Source organism: Boleophthalmus pectinirostris, unplaced genomic scaffold (assembly GCF_026225935.1).
Source record: "Boleophthalmus pectinirostris isolate CB_2022bp ecotype Guang Dong unplaced genomic scaffold, ASM2622593v1 HiC_scaffold_18, whole genome shotgun sequence".
NCBI lineage: Eukaryota > Metazoa > Chordata > Actinopteri > Gobiiformes > Gobiidae > Boleophthalmus > Boleophthalmus pectinirostris.
In genome coordinates this window covers 534,707-556,421 of record NW_026571133.1, presented here as the reverse complement: position 1 = coordinate 556,421, position 21,715 = coordinate 534,707, and the positions used below count along the sequence as shown (strand labels likewise).

The window sequence follows — 21,715 nt, the reverse complement described above, 5'->3', positions numbered from 1 at the left end:
TCTAGACCTGGTTTAGTCCTGGTCTAGACCTGGTTTAGTCCTCTTTTAGACCTGGCTTAGTTCTTAGTTCAGCCCTGGTTTAGACCTGGTTTAATCCTGATTTAGCCCTGGTTTAGCCCCAGTATAGTCCTTGTTTAGCACTGATTTAGCCCTGCTTTAGTCCTGCTTTAGTCCTGGTTCAGCCTTGGTTCAGCCCTGGTTTAGTCCTTGTTTAGCACTAGTTTAGTCCTGGTTTAGTCCAGTTTTAGCCCAGTTTTAGACCAGGTTTAGTTCTGTTTTTATGGCAGAATCTCTCTGAATAACCCACATTTACTTTAACATAATTCAACTGTAAAATAATTAGACAGTTTTTTTTTCTAACCTCTTCTAAACATATTTTCTCTGTAATTCTCGTTGTACAAATCTTCAAGAAACACGACCGTAAAACTCTGAGGCAACTTTCTCATGATCTCATTCCTGCCCACACAAGCTCTTTATCAAATTTACAGTTTCAACACAAAGATTAATTTCAAAACGGCCTTTTCACATCAGTGCATTTCACATTTTTATAGACTTTTTTTTTTTTTTTTCTGAGTACACGTCAGTCGACTAAATCTGTTCACCACTCGATTCCAAAAATGAATCTAACCACATTTTATTTTCAGTGGACAATTTATAGGAATTTATAGCTTTGGTAAAATGAGAAATAATTGGGAAACATAACTGCTGCTCAGAATTAAATTAGTTTTATTCCAAATTAAAACTCTCATGTAAACGTGGCAGTTTTGGTCTTAAAATGTTTGTATTTTTAAACTGCTCTACATGATTCTGCTTTTTTTTATTTCACGATTTTGTCCATAAGTCAAGATATAAAGATTAATATTCTTTCTCCGGATTGGCTCTTTGTCATGATACTTTTGGTAATAATAAATAAATAATAATAAACAGATACATAACATAACTATTTTACGTTGCTAATCACAAATATAATCTCAAAAAACAAATCTGTCAATCCGAAAAGGAGTCAGGTGAAGCAAACTCTCAGCGGGAATTCCAAATATAGAACTCGGCTCCGAATTAGCCGCTGTAACTGCGAGCCTCGATGAGCTTCATTTGACTCAGCTCCCTCAGTTCACTTTTTTATGTGTCTATTACTTAGGGCAGAAGTGTCAAACTCAAATTCACAGAGGCCAAAATTAAAAACTGGGACTAAGTCGTGGGCCAAACTATATATTTATTGAAAATTTTCTACATCTGCGTGTTTTTTCTTCTTTCGTGATATGTAATGTTAAACCTTTTCTTATTCAAATAAATGTTTATAATAGTTTTGCTTAAACATTGAATCCAGAACAAGCAAAATATAAAATAATAACAAAAATGTTAAATAAATAATGTCTCTATAGTCGATCTGTAGCCAGCGGGCAGCTCTAATACAGATTTAATATGATCTCAGGGGCCAAATATAATTATATCGTGGGCCAAATTTCGCCCCCAGGCCTGAGTTTGACATGTCTGACCTAGGGTGACCGCACGTCCCTGTTTACCGGGACAGTCCCAGTTTTGAGTCCTGTGTCCCCTGTCCGAGTGGATTTGTCCAAAACCACTGATTTGTCCCAGTTTTATACTCAAGTCATTTGTTTATAGAGAAAAGCTGCTTAAAAATGACCAAAAAGAGAGAAAAAGAAAATATGACTTTGCTGTCTCACATTAGTGCTGAGTTTGTGACAGTTTTCCTTATTTACGCACTTGTTTCACAGTTTTACCAACCACCACAAACCAGAGATGTCCTAGTTTTTTATTTTGAAACTCTGGTCACCCTCGTATTACTTAAAGACACATTATGAACTTTTCTGGTGGGGTTGCTCATCTCCATGGTTATTGCTTTGCCTGGAACGTGCCAAAGTTATACGCATGGATCTGTGGTTATAACCATGACAGAACGTGTACGAGGGAGGTAAAAAATAAATAAAATAAAAATCTACTTTGTTTGATACAAGGAATCCAATTCTGATATATTCTTTTTATTTTTGGTCCATTTTTATGTTAAATCTATTATCATAGTCATATTTAACTAATAAAAAACAGGGCTAAACCAGGAGGAAACCAAAACTAGACCAGGACTAAACCAAAACTAAACCAGGACTAAACCAAAACTAAACCAAAAATAAAACGGGACTTAACCAAAACTAAACTAGGACTAAACCAGAACTAAACAGGGATAAACCAGGACTAAACCAGGATAAACCAGGATAAACCAGGACTAAACTAGGACTAAACCAGGACTAAACCAGGATAAACCAGGACTAAACAAAGACTAAACCAGGAGTAAACCAGGGCTAAACCAAGGCTAAATGAAAACTAAACTAGGACTAAACCAGGACTAAACTAGGACTAAACCAGGACTAAACCGGGATTAAACCAGAACTAAACCAGAGCTAAACCAGGACTAAACTAGGACTAAACCAGGACTAAACCAAAACTAAACCAGGACTAAACTAGAACAAAACCAGGACTAAACCAGAGCTAAACTAGGACTAAACCAGGACTAAACTAGGACTAAACCAGGACTAAACCAGGACTAAACTAGGACTAAACCAGGACTAAACCAGGACTAAACCAGAGCTAAACTAGGACTAAACCAGGACTAAACCAGGACTAAACCAAGAATGTTAACAGAAAGGTTTAACACCACACTGTGACACATTCCAGACGCAGTAATAACGTCTCCACGGAGAAAAGCATTTGACGGACCCTTCACCAGAAAAGTGACACAGTTCAGCTTTAATTAAAACTCTGGAGATTAATTGTGTTGTTTTCCTGCAGGACTCAGACTCACAGACCGACCACGAACCCAAACCCGTCTAAATTCGCCCAGAAGTTCGGAGGATCAGAAAAATGCTCTCGATGTGGCGACTCTGTGTACGCAGCAGAGAGGATCATGGGAGCGGGGAAGGTGGGTACAACTCAAAACACAAAAATACAAACTTTTTATAAAAACTTAAATGAGCTTGAACAGAGACTTAACAATGACACATTTTACTAAAACACTGTTAACATCATTATTTTTACAGTTTTTTTTTTACACTTTACACTTTTTATCCCAGTCTGGCCATTTTTTTATTTTTTTTTTTTACATAGAACTATAATAAAATCTGAAGGTGAACCCAAAATGACGTCGTATTGTTTTCAACGCCCTGTGCTCATTGGCTCATGGGCCCAAATAAAATATTCTCCTCCCGCTCGTGTGACGGCGCGGAGCGTTCGGACTAGGCATGATTAGTCGATTAATCGATAATTGATCATTAAGAATTTCATCGATTACGTTCATTTTAATCGACAAACCGAATGTAGGTTGTTGTGTGTAACGTGACCAAACCAATAACTGTAACTGAATACAGTTACTGTAATTGGATTACAGTTACTTTGTAGAAATAAATGGATTACACGGTTTTCACATTTTGGGCTGAACCAGGACTAAAATCGGGACTAAAACCAGGACTAAAACCAGGACTAAACCAGGACTAAACCCAGGACTAAACCAGGACTAAACCAGGACTAAACCAGGTCTAAACCAGGTCTAAACCCAGGACTGAAACGAGGACTAAACCAGGACTAAACCAGGTCTAAACCAGGACTAAACCCAGGTCTAAACCAGGACTAAAATTAGGACTAAACCAGGTCTAAACCAGGACTAAAGCCAGGACTAAACCAGGACTAAAACCAGGACTAAACCCAGGACTAAAAACCAGGAACCCAGGGCTAAACCAGGACTAAACTAGGACTAAACCAGGACTAAACCAGGACTAAACCAGGACTAAACCAGGACTAAACCAGGTCTAAACCAGGTCTAAACCCAGGACTGAAACGAGGACTAAACCAGGACTAAACCAGGACTAAACCAGGACTAAACCAGGTCTAAACCCAGGACTAAACCCAGACTAAACCAGGTCTAAACCAGGTCTAAACCCAGGACTGAAACGAGGACTAAACCAGGACTAAACCAGGTCTAAACCAGGACTAAAACCAGGACTAAAATTAGGACTAAACCAGGTCTAAACCAGGACTAAAACCAGGACTAAACCAGGACTAAACCAGGACTAAACCAGGGCTAAAGACTAGGACTAAAACCAGGACTACAATTAGGACTAAACCAGGTCAAAAACCAGGTCTAAACCAGGACTAAACCAGGACTAAAACAGGACTAAAACAGGACTAAACCAGGGCTAAACCAGGACTAAAACCAGGACTAAAACCAGGGACTAAACCAGGGACTAAAACCAGGACTAAAAACCAGGACTAAACCAGGACTAAACCAGGTCTAAACCAGGACTAAACCAGGACTAAAACCAGGACTAAACCAGGACTAAACCAGGACTAAAGCCAGGACTAAAGACTAGGACTAAAACCAGGACTACAATTAGGACTAAACCAGGTCTAAACCAGGACTAAACCAGGTCTAAACCAGGTCTAAACCAGGACTAAACCAGGACTAAACCAGGACTAAAATTAGGACTAAACCAGGTCTAAACAGTACGACACTAACAGTAGGTGGACATAATTTAAAGCAGCAGTGTCTCATATAAAAAACATTTCTCTGTCAATAATATTAATATTGTTAAGGAAATACTGGGCTTTTTGTGTCTTTTAGCAGATAAAACATCTTCATCTTTTCTTCTCTACAGTAAAACAAAAGTCTGTTCATGGAGATTTGGGCTCAACAGACAATTTGAAGAGAACAAACATGAATTTTCAGGATGTAGTTTTAAAAAGCACGACAATATCAACTAATCCAAAGTATTCAGATTACATTACTCACTTTAAGTAATTTAATAGATTACGTTACAAGATACATTTTGACGTATGTAATCTGTAATCTGTAGGGGATTACATTTTAAAAGTCACCTTCCCAACACTGTCCATACATCATCGCTTCAAATAAAAACTAAACTATTAAACTACTAAAAAGGAACAAAATGCCACAGTTTTCGGTGTCGGCCAAAAGGCAGAAGGCAGACGGTGAATGTGTTTGGACCTTTGGCCGAGTCGGAGGCTTTTGTCTGAGATGAAAAGATGAAATTTGACCCAGGACAGATTTTTTCCTGCTGCGCTCTGCCCCTCTGCTTTTGTGAATCACCTGCTCACACACACACAGTATAAAGCACAGCGGCACAGAAGTCAACTCTTTTAAAATATTGTGAAAAAACATCTTGCTTAAAGGTTGTATGGAGGATTTTTTTTTTGTTTCAAATTGTCAATGAAAGTTTAAAATACCATTACAGAGACGCAGCAGCCTTGTAATTACGATGACCAAAAAAAAAAAGAATGAAAATTTATCAACTGTGGACGTGTTGAGGCCAGATAAACATCAGCCAATAGAAAACGAGGCTGCCTCTTTACCTATTGGCTGTCAGGTCATCAATCAAACTCCCTACGTTTCTAGTGTAATTGACTCGTCGGGATGCAGGGATCACGTGGTTTATGCAGCGGTTCTTAGAGGCTTTTTCAAACTGTCACTTCCTCACAAAGTTTGTTGCGATGGCGGACGAAAATCCACGACCAGTTCGCCGCAAAAGAAAGTCGGTTCTTGAGGTCGCTGAAAGAAGAAGAGAAGGGGAAAAGGAGCGAAGACAAACTGAGGTGATTCTTGGAGATTCCTTCCAGCGATGGCGCGACTGAAGCGGACGAAGGGTCTAAAAACTCGCATGCACAACATTTGTAAAAGAACTGTCGCTGTATTTCTCTTCCCTTAAAAAAATCCTCTATAGAACCTTTAATCCCATATGAAATGGTAAAGCATAAAAGTTCTGTTTTCTGTGATTTGACATAGAGTGAAGAACTTTGGTCATAGCAGCTGTTTTCCTCTAAACACAAAGGTCATCTTGGACTTAAAGGTTGTATAGAGGATTTTTTAAGGGAAGAGAAATACAGCCACAGTCCTTTTTCAAATGTTGTGCATGTGTGACACCACCTTCCTCAGTAGAAACATCTCCTCCCGCCTCCTGACTCTAGAAATCACGCTTGTTTACAGCCGTGCGTGTTCAGAATTACTGTTGAAGTGACCTGTAGAAAGTTTAGAAAGAATTTAGCGACTTTCAGCGACCTCAAAAACGACTTTCTTTTGCGACAAAACGTGGATTCTTTAACAAACTTTGTGCGAATTGCGTAAAAGCTACAGCCTCTAAGAACCGCTGAATAAACCATGTAATCCCAGCGCGCCGATGAGTCAGTTACACTAGAAACATAGGGAGTTCGATTGACAGCCTAACAGCCAATAGAAAATGAGGGAGCCTCGTTTTCTATTGGCTGATGTTTATCTGGCTTCACTACGTCCACAATTTTTTTTTTTTTTGGTCATTATAATTACAAAGCTGCTGTGTCTCTGTAATGGTATTTTAAACTTTCATTGACAGTTTGTTTAAATTTAGATTTTTCATGTACATTTCAGCTTTTTGATGACAATTTGTCAGGCAGATTTTTTTGTCTTTTGGTGTATGTTGAGGATGATATTTGACAGTAGAAATGCAGCGAGCTCCAGAATATTTTTTCTGCTAGTTTCCCCCATGTGTCAGGATACACCATGTAAAATTTTAGACTTATTTGACCATTTATGCAGCTGCAGCACCTTAATATTTCACCAGCAGCTTTTCCTAAATAAGGTGTTTTTTGGTAGACTGATTCATCAGACGGTTTCACTTTGTAGAAACCGTCTGACCTCGCAGCATTAGGATTCATTCACTCAACAGTAGGCGGGATACTTTTTTAATTTAACCAATCACTGCTATTTGGTCGTGACGTTTGTAATGCACTAAATCCCGTAGGAAGAAGGACAATAACGTCTTTCCCCTTGATAAAATTGACCAAACATTCTCTTTGTTCCGGCTTTAAATCCTCAATTTCGGGAATCGTTGCCAACACAGAATGTATGAGTCTTCGTTGATTGGCTGGTGCCCGAACTCGCACTTCCAGGGTTTTTGCGAACCAAAAATGGTACAGAAAAAAAGGTCAACAGTTTCATAAACTAGAGTACATATGTATCTGGTCAATACATTTTTATATCAGATGCATTAACTTGAATTTTTGGCCTTGATGTTTACTTCTGCTTGACCCGGGCCCTTTTTCTACCTTTTATTTTCTTACACTTTTTCTCACAAATTTCCACTTAAAGGTTGTATGGAGGATTTTTTGTTGTTGTTTGTTTCAAATTGTCAGTGAAAGTTTAAAATACCATTACAGAGACGCAGCAGCCTTGTAATTATGATGAGCAAAAAAAAAAATAAATGAATGAAAATCTATCAACTGTGGACATAGTGAAGCCAGATAAACATCAGTCAATAGATAATGAGACCACCTCTTTATCTATTGGCTGTTAGGTTGTCAATCAAACTCCCTACGTTTCTAGCGTAACTGACTCACCGGCGTGTGGGGATTACGTGGTTTATGCAGCGGTTCTTAGAGGCTTTTTCAAACTGTCGCTTCCTCACATTTCGCACAAAGTTTGTCGCGACGGCGGACGAGAATCCCCGACCAGTTCGTGGCAAAAGAAAGTCCTTTTTTGAGGTCGCTGAAAGAAGAAGAGAAGGGGAAAAGGAGCGAAGACAAACCGAGGTGATTCTTGGAGATTCCTTCCAGCGATGGCGCGACTGAAGCCGACGAAGGGTCTAAAAAAATGAAATAAAATATTTCTAGACAGGTCACTTCAACAGTAATTCTGTAAAAAAAGCATGATTTCTAGAGTAAAGAGGCGAGAGGAGGTGTTTCTACTGAAGGAGCTGTGGAGGAGGAAGGTGGTGTTACACATGCACAATATCTAAAAAAGGACTGTCGCTGTATTTCACTTTCATTAAAAAATCCTCTATACAACCTTTAAGTGACGTAAAACTAAATATTTACTACAGGTACTACCAAACAAAAAGTTACACAGTGCACCTTTTAACAAAATAAAAACTAAAACCTAACATTACGTGTTTGACCGGCCCATAAGCGGAGTGGAGCAGTGCGCAGGTCGGCGTTTACATCCGTCCGTTTGGTGATAGGAAAAGTGGAGGGTCAGATAACGAGGTGATGAAGCCGACGTCTGTTCCATGTGGAGCTCATTTGCCTTTGTTTCACTTTATGGTCTATAAAGTTTCAGCTTCCTGTTGCAAAACCGTGATGTAACGCAGCTGGAAATGTGTTTAGAAAATGTACATGTTTCATTAGATACAGGTTTTTTCCCGATGAAGGCCGAGCGCCAAAAAGTTGTTTATGTCCTAATATGTTTCACAATCTGCGAGTAAGACAGAAGTAAGACAGAAGTAAGACAGAAGTAAGACAGAAGTAAGACAGAAGTAAGACGGCGTGTGGGTTTTTCTCTGTGTTCTTTGGCTGCTCCCTCGTCTCCAACACACCCGTTTTAAGAAATGTATGTGCCAAGTTTTATATTAGATACAATAAAAAATAATGCCATGAATTTGTATCTCCATCTGACCTTCTTCTCTTCATCCTCTCCTCCTCTGACCTCCTCTGTTCCTCTAACGCTCTCCTGTTCCTCTGACCTTCTCTTCTGCTCCTCTGCTCCTCTAACCCTCTCCTCTTCATCCTCTGCTCCTCTGACGTTCTCCTCTGCTCCTCTGACATTCTCCTCCTCATCCTCTTCATCGTCTCCTCTGCTCCATCTGACCCTCTCCTCTTCATCCTTTGTTCCTCTAACCCTCTCCCCTTCCTCTGACCTTCTCCTCTGCTCCATCTGACCCTCTCCTCTTCATCCTCTGCTCCTCTCACCCTCACCTCCTCTGACCTTCATCCTCTGCTCCTCTGCTCCTCTCCCCTCTCCTCCTCTGACCCTCTCCTCTTCCTCCTCTGACCTCCTCTGTTCCTCTAACTCTCTCCCCTTCCTCTTGACCTTCTCTTCTGCTCCTCTGCTCCTCTAACCCTCTCCTCTTCATCCTCTCTCCTCTGACCTCCTCTGCTCCTCTGACATTCTCCTCCTCATCCTCTTCATCGTCTCCTCTGCTCCATCTAACCCTCTTCATCCTTTGTTCCTCTAACCCTCTCCCCTTCCTCTGACCTTCTCCTCTGCTCCATCTGACCCTCTCCTCTTCATCCTCTGCTCCTCTCACCCTCACCTCCTCTGACCTTCATCCTCTGCTCCTCTGCTCCTCTCACCCTCTCCTCCTCTGACCCTCTCCTCTCCTCCTCTGACCTCCTCTGTTCCTCTAACTCTCTCCTGTTCCTCTGACCTTCTCCTCTACTCCTTTGCTCCTCTAACGCTTTCCACTGCTCCATCTGACCCTCTCCTCTTCATCCTCTGCTCCTCTGACCTTCTCTTCTGCTCCTCTGACATTCTCCTCCTCATCCTCTTCATCGTCTCCTCGGCTCCTTTGGTCTCCTCTGCTCCATCTAACGCTCTCTTCATCCTCTGCTCCTCTGACCCTCTCCTCTCCTCCTCTGACCTCCTTTGTTCCTCTAACTCTCTCCTGTTCCTCTGACCTTCTCCTCTACTCTTTGCTCCTCTAACCTTTCCTCTGCTCCATCTGACCTCTCCTCTGTTCCTCTAACCTTCTCCTCTGCTCTTCTGACCTTCTCCTCTCCTCCTCTGACTCCTCTGTTCCTCTCTAACTCCTCCTGTTCCTCTGACCTTCTCCTCTGCTCTTCTGACCTTCTCCGCTGCTTCTCTGTTCCTCTAACCCTCTCCCCTTCCTCTTACATTCTCCTCTGCTCCTCTGACCCTCTCCTCCTCATCCTCTTCATCGTCTCCTCTGACCTCCTCTGCTCCATCTAACGCTCTCCTCTTCATCCTCTGCCCTTCATCCTCTGACCTCCTCTGTTCCTCTAACGCTCTCCTGTTCTCTGACCTTCTCCTCTACTCTGCTCCTCTGCTCCTCTCACCCTCTCCTCTTCATCCTCTGCTCCTCTGACCTTCTCCTCTTCATCCTCTGCTCCTCTGACCTTCTCCTCTTCATCCTCTTCTCCTCTCACCCTCTCCTCTGCTCTCTCAAACCTTTTCGAACCAGTTTTATTATTGCGATACCTCGAGCGTAAATGTGCATTTCTTTACTTTTTAAACTACATCGTTTTTGTCTTAAACCTAAATTCTAACTTAACCTAATTTTCTTTTTTCTCTCCAGCCCTGGCATAAAAACTGCTTCCGTTGCGCTAAATGTGGGAAGAGCCTGGAGTCCACCACGCAGACGGAGAAGGATGGAGAGATCTACTGCAAAGGTACAGTCCAGCTCAGGAGTGACCAGACACGGCGTCAAAACAGAGACGAGACGAGAGATGTAACAATAAATGAACGTGTTTCTTGTTGTTTTCCATTTAAAGGTTGTATGGAGGATTTTTTTTTGTTTCAAGTTGTCAATGATAGATTATAGATGCAGTAGCCTTGTAATTATGATGACCAAAAAAAAGAGAATAAAAATTCATCAACTCTGGACGTGGTGGGGCTAAACATTTGCCAATAGATAACGACACTGCCTCGTTATCTGTGAGCTGACAGGCTGTCAATCAAACTCCCTACGTTTCTAGTGTAACTGACTTGCCTGCGCCGCCGGTACGTGGTTTACGTACGACTGTCACGCAGTCCACAGACGCAAGACGCACAGACGCTGTTTACTCCACCAACGCAACAGTTCTTAGCGGCTTTTTTTTGACCTATATATCTTCCTCGCAGTTCAGCACAAAGTTTGTTGCAATGGCGACAAGAATCCAGGAGCAGTTCGCTGCAAAAGAAAGTCCTGTTTTTGAGGTCGCTGAAAGAAGAAGACAAGGGGAAAAGCAGCGAAGCCAAACTAAGGTGATTCTTGTAGATTCATTCCAGCGATGGCGCGACTGAAGCAGACGCAGGGTCTAAAGACTGACGCACTGGTCCACAAATTACTCCTGGACAGGAAACTTCTGCTTATTATGAAAACGTACTTTATTTCCAAGAGTTAGACAAACGTTTTTCAGGACACGAAAGCGATATCCTATGTCTGAAAACGTAATTTTCAAGGCAAAGAAAGAGTCCGCTTGCTGCTGCGTGTTGTAGCTAGTTCATTCGCACTGAATCTCCGCGCACTCTTCTCTGCTCCCCTTTCCTGCTCCTTCTCCCGCTGCCCGATCCGCTCTTCCCCTGCTCCTCACTTCTCCGGGCACGGAATCTCCGTGCACCCGCTCCCCTCTCCTCTCCTCTCTCTCCTCTCCTCTCCTCTCCCTGCTCCTCACTTCTTGTCCGCGCACGAAATGTCCGCGCACCCCCTCCCCCCGCTCCTCACTTCTCCGTCTTGCCTAACCAACACTGTAGTTAGTTGTTTACAAGTCATGTGCAGCACCGGCTGTAAACAAACCTGTTTCTGGCGTAAGGAGGAGGCGGGAGGAGGCGTTTCTACGTAGGAGCTGTAGGGGAGGGGGGGGTGGTTTCACACATGCGCAACATTTGAAAAAGGACAAACAGTCGCTGGATTTCTCGTTCCTTGGAAAATCCTCTATACAACCTTTAAACCTCAATTTGGAATTATTATCTCCATGTAAACTCACCAAATTTACCTCGTTTGTACAAAAATGGCAAAAAAAAAACGTGTAAATCGACTTTAAATTCGCATATTCGCTTTCACTCAAACACGTGGAGCGATGTGACCCACGTTTGACCCACATCCGAGCAGACAGAAGTTAACATCTGGAGGTCTGAAAGCTTCGCCGATGAGACACAGTTTGAAGCATCTGTGTTCAATAAAAGACAAACTCGGAGTGAGCTACGGCCCGGACGGCTCGCGGACGCTCCCACTCCACAACTCACAACAGATTACTCAGCATCCACCACAAATTACTCCAGAAAATCTCGGTTTTACAAAGAACCAAGACTGAACCTGGTCTAAAACAGGACTTCATTACTTATTTATATTTTATCACATTGTTATTATCAGTAACAGATGTAATAGTAGTACGATAATTATGATAATTATGATAATAGTTGTAGTAATTATTCTTAGACTTAAACTTTATTGATCCACAAGGGAAATTATTTGGACACAGTAGCTCACACGTCACAATAAATATAATAACAAAAAGTAAAAAAAAATATAAATGATAATAATAAATTCTATATAAGTAGCTAAAATATATAAATGTATATGAACAAGTCAAAATAAAAGAGAAATATAAGTAATAAAATAAAATAATGAAATATAATTATAAAGTGATGGCGACAGTAATGATATTGTTGTTATTGTGATATTGTTTCTGTTTTTGTGCATTTTATTAATAGTTTTTACATATTTTCATTTGATTGGATTTTATTTTAATATTTTTTCTTTCTTTTTTTAATAATATTTTTTATTTATTGTTTTCCAGAAAAGATGAACTGGAACTATGTTTTCTAAATTGTAAATCGTAAATCGTATATAAACCCTTAAAAATTATGCTCAGGAACGATTTTCTTATATGATTTTTCTCCAAAAACCAAAATGAAAAAACAGATAACAATTTTTTTTTTTTTTTTTAGTTTTCGATTTTGTGTTTCGATTTTCTGCAATGCCGGACTGAACCAGGACTGAACCAGGACTAAAACAGGACTAAGCCGGTCTCAGCTCCAGTCTCAGTCCTGGTTCAGTCCCGATCACCCGACACACATGCACCTCCGGGCCCGTCACGACACTCCTGGTTCAGTCCTGGTTTAGTCCTGGTTCAGTCCTGGTTTAGTCCTGGTTCAGTCCTGGTTAGTCCTGGTTTAGTCCTGGTTTAGTCCTGGTTCAGTCCTGGTTCAGTCTGGTTTAGTCCTGGTTCAGTCCTGGTTTCCGGTTCAGTCCTGGTTTAGTCCCGGTTTAGTCCTGGTTTAGTCCCGGTTTAATCCTGGTTCAGTCCTGGTTTAGTCCTGGTTCAGTCCCGTTTAGTCCTGGTTCAGTCCCGGTTTAGTCCTGGTTCAGTCCGGTTTAGTCCCGGTTCAGTCCTCCCGGTCAGTCCCGGTTTAATCCCGGTTCAGTCCGGTTTAGTCCCGGTTCAGTCCCGGTTTAATCCGGTTCAGTCCTTTAGTCCCCGGTTCAGTCCTGGTTTAATCCTGGTTCAGTCCTGGTTTAGTCCTGGTTCAGTCCTGGTTTAGTCCTGGTTCAGTCCTGGTTTAGTCCCTGGTTCAGTCCTGGTTTAGTCCTGGTTCAGTCCTGGTTTAATCCTGGTTCAGTCCTGGTTCAGTCCTGGTTTAGTCCTGGTTCAGTTCTGGTTTAGGACTGAGACCGAGACCAGGAACAAGACCGCTACTGAGACTGGGACCAGACCAGGACCAGACCAGGATCAGGACCGAGACCGGTATTGACACCGTGATTGAGACCGGGACTTAGACTGGTTTCAGTCCTGATTTAGTCCTGATTTAGTCCTGATTTAGTCCTGGCTTTGCAGTTTAAGTCACTGAAATGGGAAACAGTCATTATCAGTTTTTTTCCATTATTCCATTTTTCATTTAATCTCAAAATAGAAAACCGAAAAAACAAATCATTATCTGTTTTTCCATTTTAATTTTGGAGACAAATAATGAAGAAAATCGTTGTTGTTGTTTTTTTTTTCCATTTTCTTATTTTTGATTTTATTTTGAAAAACGAATGAGCGAACGACACACAGATTAATAAATTACAGGCAAAATAAAATAATCTGAGAAAGAAAACTATATATTTATGGATCTGTGGCAGCACCTTGACACTTTACCACCAAAAAAAAAAAAAAAAAAAAAAAAACAACAATGTACAATAAACTATAATTCTATTTTTTTTTTTTTTCCAAGTATTTTTTATTAATTTTCAGACAATAAAAATTCCATCTGAACAACTGACCACGTTAACACAGGTCAACATATAACCCAAAAAAAAATAAAATAAAAAAATAAAATAAATAAATAATAATAATAATAATAATAATAATAAAATGAATAAATAAAATACAATTAAGATAATGATGATAATAATAACAAATAACTAATTCCACACTCTCACACACTCATACACATTCACACATTTATAATTCTATTTTAGCGCTCTGTTAAAAGTGTCTCGCGTTCCATAGACAGAATATTTTGTTAATTTCTATGGCGACCGTGTCAATTTTTTGTGATTCTGAAACTAATGATGTTACCTCTGGTCTTTTCCACAGCCTGCTACGCCAAGAACTTCGGCCCCAAAGGATTCGGGTACGGCCAAGGCGCCGGGGCTCTGGTCCACGCTCAGTGATCCGCCTCCGCCTCCGTCACGCGCCGCAGAAATAAATCTATATATATTTTATTTACATTTCAATCAAACCTGTTTTGTTAAAAGTTCTATATTTCTGATTTAAAAAACGTACCTGGAGTTGTTTTGTAGTGGAAGAAGTGTTCGTTTTGTTGCTTAAAGGTGCACGGTGTAACTTTTCTGGCGGTTTTAGAGCTCGAAAATACGTAGAAAAACAGGCAAACTGAGAATTTTTCTGATGTGGTCGAGGTTTTAAAACGTGTATCGGGTTATTTGTCTTGTTTTCAGATTTATTTATAACTTGTCGATAAAATGATCTGGCTGCACGGACAGAGAATTTCACAAATTTTAAGTCATTTTCTGATAGATTTAAATGTTTAGATCTTAATTTTTTTGATTCAGGTTTAGAGCTGATTTAGTCCTGGTTTAGTCCTGATTTAGTCCTGGTTTAGTCCTGATTTAGTCCTGTTTTAGTCCTGGTTTAGATCTGGTTTAGTCCTGTTTTAGTCCTGGTTTGGAACTGATTTAGTCCTGGTTTAGAACTGATCTAGTCCTGTTTTAGTCCTGGTTTAGATCTGGTTTAGTCCTGGTTTAGTCCTGTTTTAGTCCTGGTTTAGATCTGGTTTAGTCCTGGTTTAGTCCTGGTTTAGTCCTGATTTAGTCCTGGTTTAGTCCTGATTTAGTCCTGGTTTGGAACTGATTTAGTCCTGGTTTAGAACTGATCTAGTCCTGTTTTAGTCCTGGTTTAGTCCTGGTTTAGTCCCGGTTTAGTCCTCGTTTAGTCCCGGTTTAGTCCTGGTTTAGTCCCGGTTTAATCCTGATTTAGACCTGATTTAGTCCTGGTTTAATCCTGATTTAGTCCTGGTTTAGTCCTGATTTAGTCCTGGTTTAGAACTGATCTAGTCCTGTTTTAGTCCTGGTTTAGTCCCGGTTTAGTCCTGATTTAGACCTGATTTAGTCCTGGTTTAGATCTCATTTAGTCCTGATTTAGTCCTGGTTTAGATCTCATTTAGTCCTGGTTTAGTCCTGGTTTAGTCCCGGTTTAGTCCTCGTTTAGTCCCGGTTTAGTCCTGGTTTAGTCCCGGTTTAATCCTGATTTAGACCTGATTTAGTCCTGGTTTAATCCTGATTTAGTCCTGGTTTTTAGATTTTAGTCCTGATTTAGACCTGATTTAGTCCTGGTTTAGATCTCATTTAGTCCTGGTTTAGTCCTGGTTTAGTCCCGGTTTAGTCCTTGTTTAGTCCCGGTTTAGTCCTGGTTTAGTCCCGGTTTAATCCTGATTTAGACCTGATTTAGTCCTGGTTTAATCCTGATTTAGTCCTGGTTTAGTCCTGGTTTAGATTTAAGCATTTCTATCTTAAATTGTGGCCAAGCTTTTGTTGCTGTGTATTCTGACTGTGAGCGGGCTCTCCTCTCCACAGACCTGACCTGTAACTTGCCTTAATTTTGTGTAATAATTTTAATTTTTTAGTTTGTGATGGACTTGTGTAAAACTGAAAACTGTGATCAGAATAAACGAGTCCAGACGTTTCACATTTGACTTTGTTTTTATTAAGAAAGACGTTCAAATGAGCCGTGCTCGTACGTGGACGTCTGAAGCCGAGTGCAGTGACCTGAGGCGGCGGACGACCTGGAAACGGATGATGTGTTTTATTTTGAAAGGTTTATATGATCTCGTGTTTCCGTGGAGTGGGCGGGGCCTTCTCTGGAGCGGAAAAGGACCGACGACGATCGGAAGAACGAGTCACCGCTCGAACCCGACGATGTGAAATTTACAGCCGTGTTCGAGCGAGTTGGCGAGAGGTTCTCACGGTCATGGAAATCCTGGAAAAGTCATGGAATTTGAGTGTCTTTTTCACAAAACTGCAGCTGATTTAGTCCTGGTTTAGTCCTGGTTTAGAACTGATTTAGTCCTGGTTTAGTCCTAGTTTAGTCCTGGTTTAGTCCTAGTTTAGAACTGATTTAGTCCTGGTTTAGTCCTGATTTAGTCCTGGTTTAGTCCTGATTTAGTCCTAGTTAAGTCCTGGTTCAGTCCTGGTTCAGTCCTGGTTTAGTCCTGGTTTAGTCCTGGTTCAGTCCTGGTTCAGTCCTGGTTTAGTCCTGGTTTAATGCTGATTTAGTCCTGGTTTAGTCCTGGTTTAGTCCTAGTTTAGTCCTGGTTTAGTCCTGGTTTAGTCCTAGTTTAGAACTGATTTAGTCCTGGTTTAGTCCTGATTTAGTCCTGGTTTAGTCCTGATTTAGTCCTAGTTTAGAACTGATTTAGTCCTGGTTTAGTCCTGATTTAGTCCTGATTTAGTCCTAGTTTAGTCCTGGTTCAGTCCTGGTTCAGTCCTGGTTTAGTCCTGGTTTAGTCCTAGTTTAGTCCTGGTTTAGTCCTAGTTTAGAACTGATTTAGTCCTGGTTTAGTCCTGATTTAGTCCTGGTTAAGTCCTGATTTAGTCCTAGTTTAGTCCTGGTTTAGTCCTAGTTTAGAACTGATTTAGTCCTGGTTTAGTCCTGGTTTAGTCCTGGTTCAGTCCTGGTTCAGTCCTGGTTTAGTCCTGGTTTAGTCCTAGTCCTAGTTTAGTCCTGGTTTAGTCCTAGTTTAGAAGTCCTGATTTAGTCCTGGTTAAGTCCTGATTTAGTCCTGGTTAAGTCCTGATTTAGTCCTAGTTTAGTCCTGGTTTAGTCCTAGTTTAGAACTGATTTAGTCCTGGTTTAGTCCTGGTTTAAAGCCGATTTAGTCCTGGTTTAGTCCTGGTTTAAAGCCGATTTAGTCCTGGTTTAGTCCTGGTTTAAAGAAAGGTTTAATGCCACACTGTGAAACATTCCAGACAAAGCAACGTCAAACGTCTCTACGAAGAAAAGCGTTTGACAGAAACTCCACCTGAAAAGTTACACAAGTTTCAGACTTTTAACTTTACGACGGAGAATCAGGGTCAGATAAAAAAAAATAAAAAATAAATGCTGGCGCTTCGAGAACAAAGTTGTAACATTTTAACATTAAAGTCGTAATATTATGAGAATAAAGTTATAATAAAATCAAAGTCAAAGTGAAAAATGAGCCAGAAGAACCTTGTTTTTCAATATAAAACCAAAAATAAGAAAATGAACAACAATTTTCTTCATTATTTGTGCCTCTGGACTAAACCAGGACTAAACCAGGACTAAACCAAGACTAAACCAGGACTGAACCAGGACTAAACCAGGACTAAACCAGGACTAAACCAGGACTAAACCAGGACTAAACCAGGACTGAACCAGGACTGAACCAGGACTAAACCAAGACTAAACCAAGACTAAACCAGAATTAAACCAAACCAGGACTGAACCAGGACTAAACCAGGACTAAAACCAGGACTGAACCAGGACTGAACCAGGACTAAACCAGGACTGAACCAGGACTAAACCAGGACTAAACCAGGACTAAACCAGGACTAAAACCAGGACTGAACCAGGACTGAACCAGGACTAAACCAGGACTGAACCAGGACTAAACCAGGACTGAACCAGGACTAAACCAGGACTAAACCAGGACTGAACCAGGACTGAACCAGGACTAAACCAGGACTAAACCAGGACTGAACCAGGACTAAACCAGGACTAAACCAGGACTAAACGAGGTCCGAGACCAGACCGGGACTGAGACCAGGACTTAGACAAGGACTGAGTCAGGGACCAAGACTGAGACCGGGATCAGACAATAACTGAGACCAGGATTGAGACCGGGAACAGGACCAGGACTGAGACTGGGACTGAAACCGGGACCAGACCAGGACTGAAAACGGTTTAGTCCTGGTTTAGTCCCGATTCAGTCCCGATTCAGTCCTGGTTCAGTCCTGGTTCAGTCCCGGTTCAGTCCTGGTTTAGTGTTGGTTCAGTCCTGGTTCAGTCCTGGTTCAGTCCTGGTTCAGTCCTGGTTTAGTCTTGGTTCAGTCCGTATGCGGCGCATTAGTCCAGCATCGCATTTTAAAGTCACAGAAACGCCATTTAGCATTTCCGTGACTTAAACCAGGACTAAACCAGGACTAAACCGTTTTCAGTCCTGGTCTGGCCCCGGCCTCAGTCCTGGTCTGGTCCCGGTCTCAATCCTGGTCTTTCTGGTTTGGTTCTGGACCTGATTCAGTCCTGATTCAGTTCTTGTTCAGTCGAATGAACGAATGATCCACGGATTCTTCTCCTTTACAAAATGCTCCAAATTCTCCATTCTCCACTCGTTCAGACTTTCCGAGCGGCCGATATTCTCATAATATTACGACTTTATTTTGACTACGACTTTATTCTCGTAGCGACAGCATCTTTTTATTTGACCCTTATACTCTGTCGTACAACATAATTTTTTGTAAGTCTATGGGAAAAAATAATGGAAAATTATTTGCTTCCAGAACCAGGAGTCACTGTTGAGCTCCGTATTTTAATAAACAAACCCCCGCGCCTCCTTAAAACTATCGCACGATCACGTTTCAGCTTTAGAAAAACAAAAACGACGTCCGCCTCGAGTCTTTACACTTTGTACATCCGGTGGTAGAACAAACCCGGCGACTCACGAGAAGAAAAAAGAAAGGAACATTTAAAGGGACACGGGATTATTTTTGACACTGTGCGTCTGTGAAATACACGGAATAAGCCACATTTTCCATCATTTTTTAAATCATTGTCAACACTGTCTGGGTTTGAAGGAGCAGACACAAAAAAAGCAGAAAAAATGGCAAATTTCTAACCACAAATTTGTGTTTTTTTGCTTGTTTTAGTTTTTTTTTGTTACAATTTCAAAGGCGTTTTTTACCCCAGATATACTGTATGAGCAGCTCTTAAAGGTGCATTGTGTAACTTTTTAATTCGGGGTCCGTCACCTGCTCGTTTCTACGGATACGTAATTTCTCTGCCCACAATGTTCCGCAGTGTGACATTAAACAGCTCTACTTTACGTTTATTAAATTATACGTGGTTTTATAGCTCAAAAATACCTCGAAAAACAGACATTCTGACTGTGAGCGGGGTCGCCTCTCCACAGATCTGACCTGTAGCTTGGTCTGGTTTGGTCTCCATGGAGATAGAAAGGTTTAATGCCAGACTGTGGAACATTCCACACAAAGCGATAACAGAAAAACATTTGACGGAGCCTCCAGCACAAAGGTTTTTTCTTAAGATTTTGCTAAATATTGTATAATTCTTTTCCCACTTTGGCTGTTTTTTGGGGTTAGAAATTTGACTTAAATCTCCCCTACGTACAAAGAAATTATTATTTAACACATAAAAGTAGAAGAAAACTTGTTTATTTTGTTGAAAGTATCAGGAAAATGTGGTTCTTGCGTGGAAATTGTGTTGAACTTTTGGATATAATTCTCCCAGTGTCATGTCAACAACGCTCAATTTCATTTCTCTCCAGCGACTAGATCAGGAATCAGAATCCACTCGACCAGGGGTGTCAAACTTTTTTCATCAAGGGCCACATTTCTACACACAGACGAAGCAGAGGGCCGTAGACTGGTGCTCAGTACAGTGAATAATTGAAATCTGTGCATGTTTAACACGTTAGAATGATCCATCAGACTTTATTCACTCTAAAATCCTCAAAACCACACATTAAATCTTCAATATTGGCTTCATCAAAGTAGATTTTCAAAAAACTTGCAGCAAAAAGTTCGTTTTTAATTGATGGAAGGTCATTTGGGCCAAATCCGCTGTGAGCTGTGAAGTCATGACGTCAAACTCGTCGCGTCTGTCTGTGTCCCTTTTGTGGAACAGCACAACAGTAAACAAAGCGTCGAGATGGATGTAGACGAAGACAGACATTCTGTGTTGGCAACGATTCCCGAGATCGAGGATTTAAAGCCGGAACAAAGAGAATGTTTGGTGAATTTTATCAAGAGGAAAAGACGTTATTGTCCTTCTTCCTACAGGATTCGGTGCATTACAAACGTCACGACCAAATAACAGCGACTGGTTAAATAAAAAAAGTTTAAAGCGCCTATGACAGGTTTTCTAAAACATTTTCATTTTACTAAAAACACATGTAAGATTGTGTTCAGACTGCAGCCTGAAGTGACCCAAATCCGATTTTTTGTCTCTATGTTCCTGTATCTGATCTTTTAATGTCAGTCTGAACGACACAGATCAGATTTTTTCAAATGTGACCCAGGACACTTGGATATGTGCTCCTGAAACTGATACATATCTGATCTTTTGACATGTGACTTCAGTCTGAACGGCCAAAGTGCATTCATCCACCTACACGTCATCAACAAGACACAAACGTCACTATTCTGCGCTGAAGTAGGCGAAAATTGTTAATGAACTCTGTGTGACTGAAGTGAAGCACATCACCACTCACCACTCTTGGCTCCGTCTCCACATCCACACGTTCCTTTCAACGGACGTCGCTGCCGCTGCCCCACAAAACACCACGACCAAAAACCTCGTCCTTCTCCTTCTCAATCTCCTCCTTAAAACAAGTAAGTTGTTCATGTTCTGGCTCCGGTACGAGAGGAACTTTAAAATCTCCAGGTGCTCGATGCTGCGTCCATGTTTGGACAACTTCAGTAAACACAGAGACGCTCGCTGCGGTTGACGTCGTCGTGTCTCCAGTGTCACATGTGGGACACTTTTGGGCCGTTTAATGTTCACACTGGAGTCACATACAAGTCACATTTAATTGGAAATGTGAACGACCTCGGAAAAACATCGGATTTCACAAAAAAATCTGAATTGAGCGTTAAGCCCTGCAGTCTGAACGTAGACTAAGACTTACTGATACAATGTTTTGCAAAATCTTTCCCCACTTTGGCCATTTTTTGGGTTAGAAATTTTACTGAAATCAGTGGTCTAAATTAATCAGGCGGGCGCCACCTAGTGCTTCTGCTCAGTTTCATTTCTCTCCAGCGACTAGGTCAGAAATCAGAATACACTAGACTGTTTTGCAAAAAGTTCGGGCATCAGCCAATCAGCGAAGAGCCATACATTCTGTGTTGGCAACAATTCCCGAGATCGAGGATTTAAAGCCGGAATAAAGAGAATGTTTGGTGAATTTTATCAAAGGAGAAGACGTTATTGTAGTTCTTCCTACGGGATTTGGCGCATTACATACGTCACAATCAAACAGCAATGATTGGTTAAATAAAAAAGTACCTGCCTACCATCAAGCAAACAAATCCTAATGCAGCGAGGTCAGACAGTTTCCACGATATGAAACTGTCTGATGAATCAGGCTAACTTTAAAGTGCCTGAAGCATTTTCATTTTACTAAAACACACGTAAGACTTACTTATACAATGTTTTGCAAAATCTTTTCCCATTTTGGGGTTAGAAATGTTATTTTAGTGCCTCCGCTCAATTTAATTTCTCTCCAGCGACTAGGTCAGAAATCAAAATACACTCGACGGTTCACAAGAACCCTGAAAGTGTGAGTTCAGCCACCAGCCAATCAGCGAAGAGTCATACATTCTGTGTTGGCAACGATTCCCGAGATCAAGGATTTAAAGCCGGAACAAAGAGAATGAATTTTATCAAAGGTAAAGACGTTATTGTTCTTTTTCCTACGGGATTTGGCGCATTACAAACATCACGAACAAACAGCAGTGATTGGTTAAAT

General features: G+C 41.1%; 1 protein-coding gene across 1 annotated transcript in view; it reads left to right on the top strand.

Moving 5' to 3' along the window:
- The window catches only part of csrp2 (cysteine and glycine-rich protein 2), a 35,885-nt gene extending 20,606 nt beyond the window's left edge, over positions 1-15,279 (top strand). The window contains exons 4-6 of the mRNA XM_055154128.1: positions 2,803-2,932; positions 10,086-10,179; positions 14,071-15,279. Of these exons, the coding sequence (XP_055010103.1) occupies positions 2,803-2,932; positions 10,086-10,179; positions 14,071-14,147 (301 nt within the window). The 3' untranslated portion in view covers positions 14,148-15,279. The remainder of the gene's footprint in view (positions 1-2,802; positions 2,933-10,085; positions 10,180-14,070) is intronic.
- Positions 15,280-21,715: the final 6,436 nt, after the last annotated feature.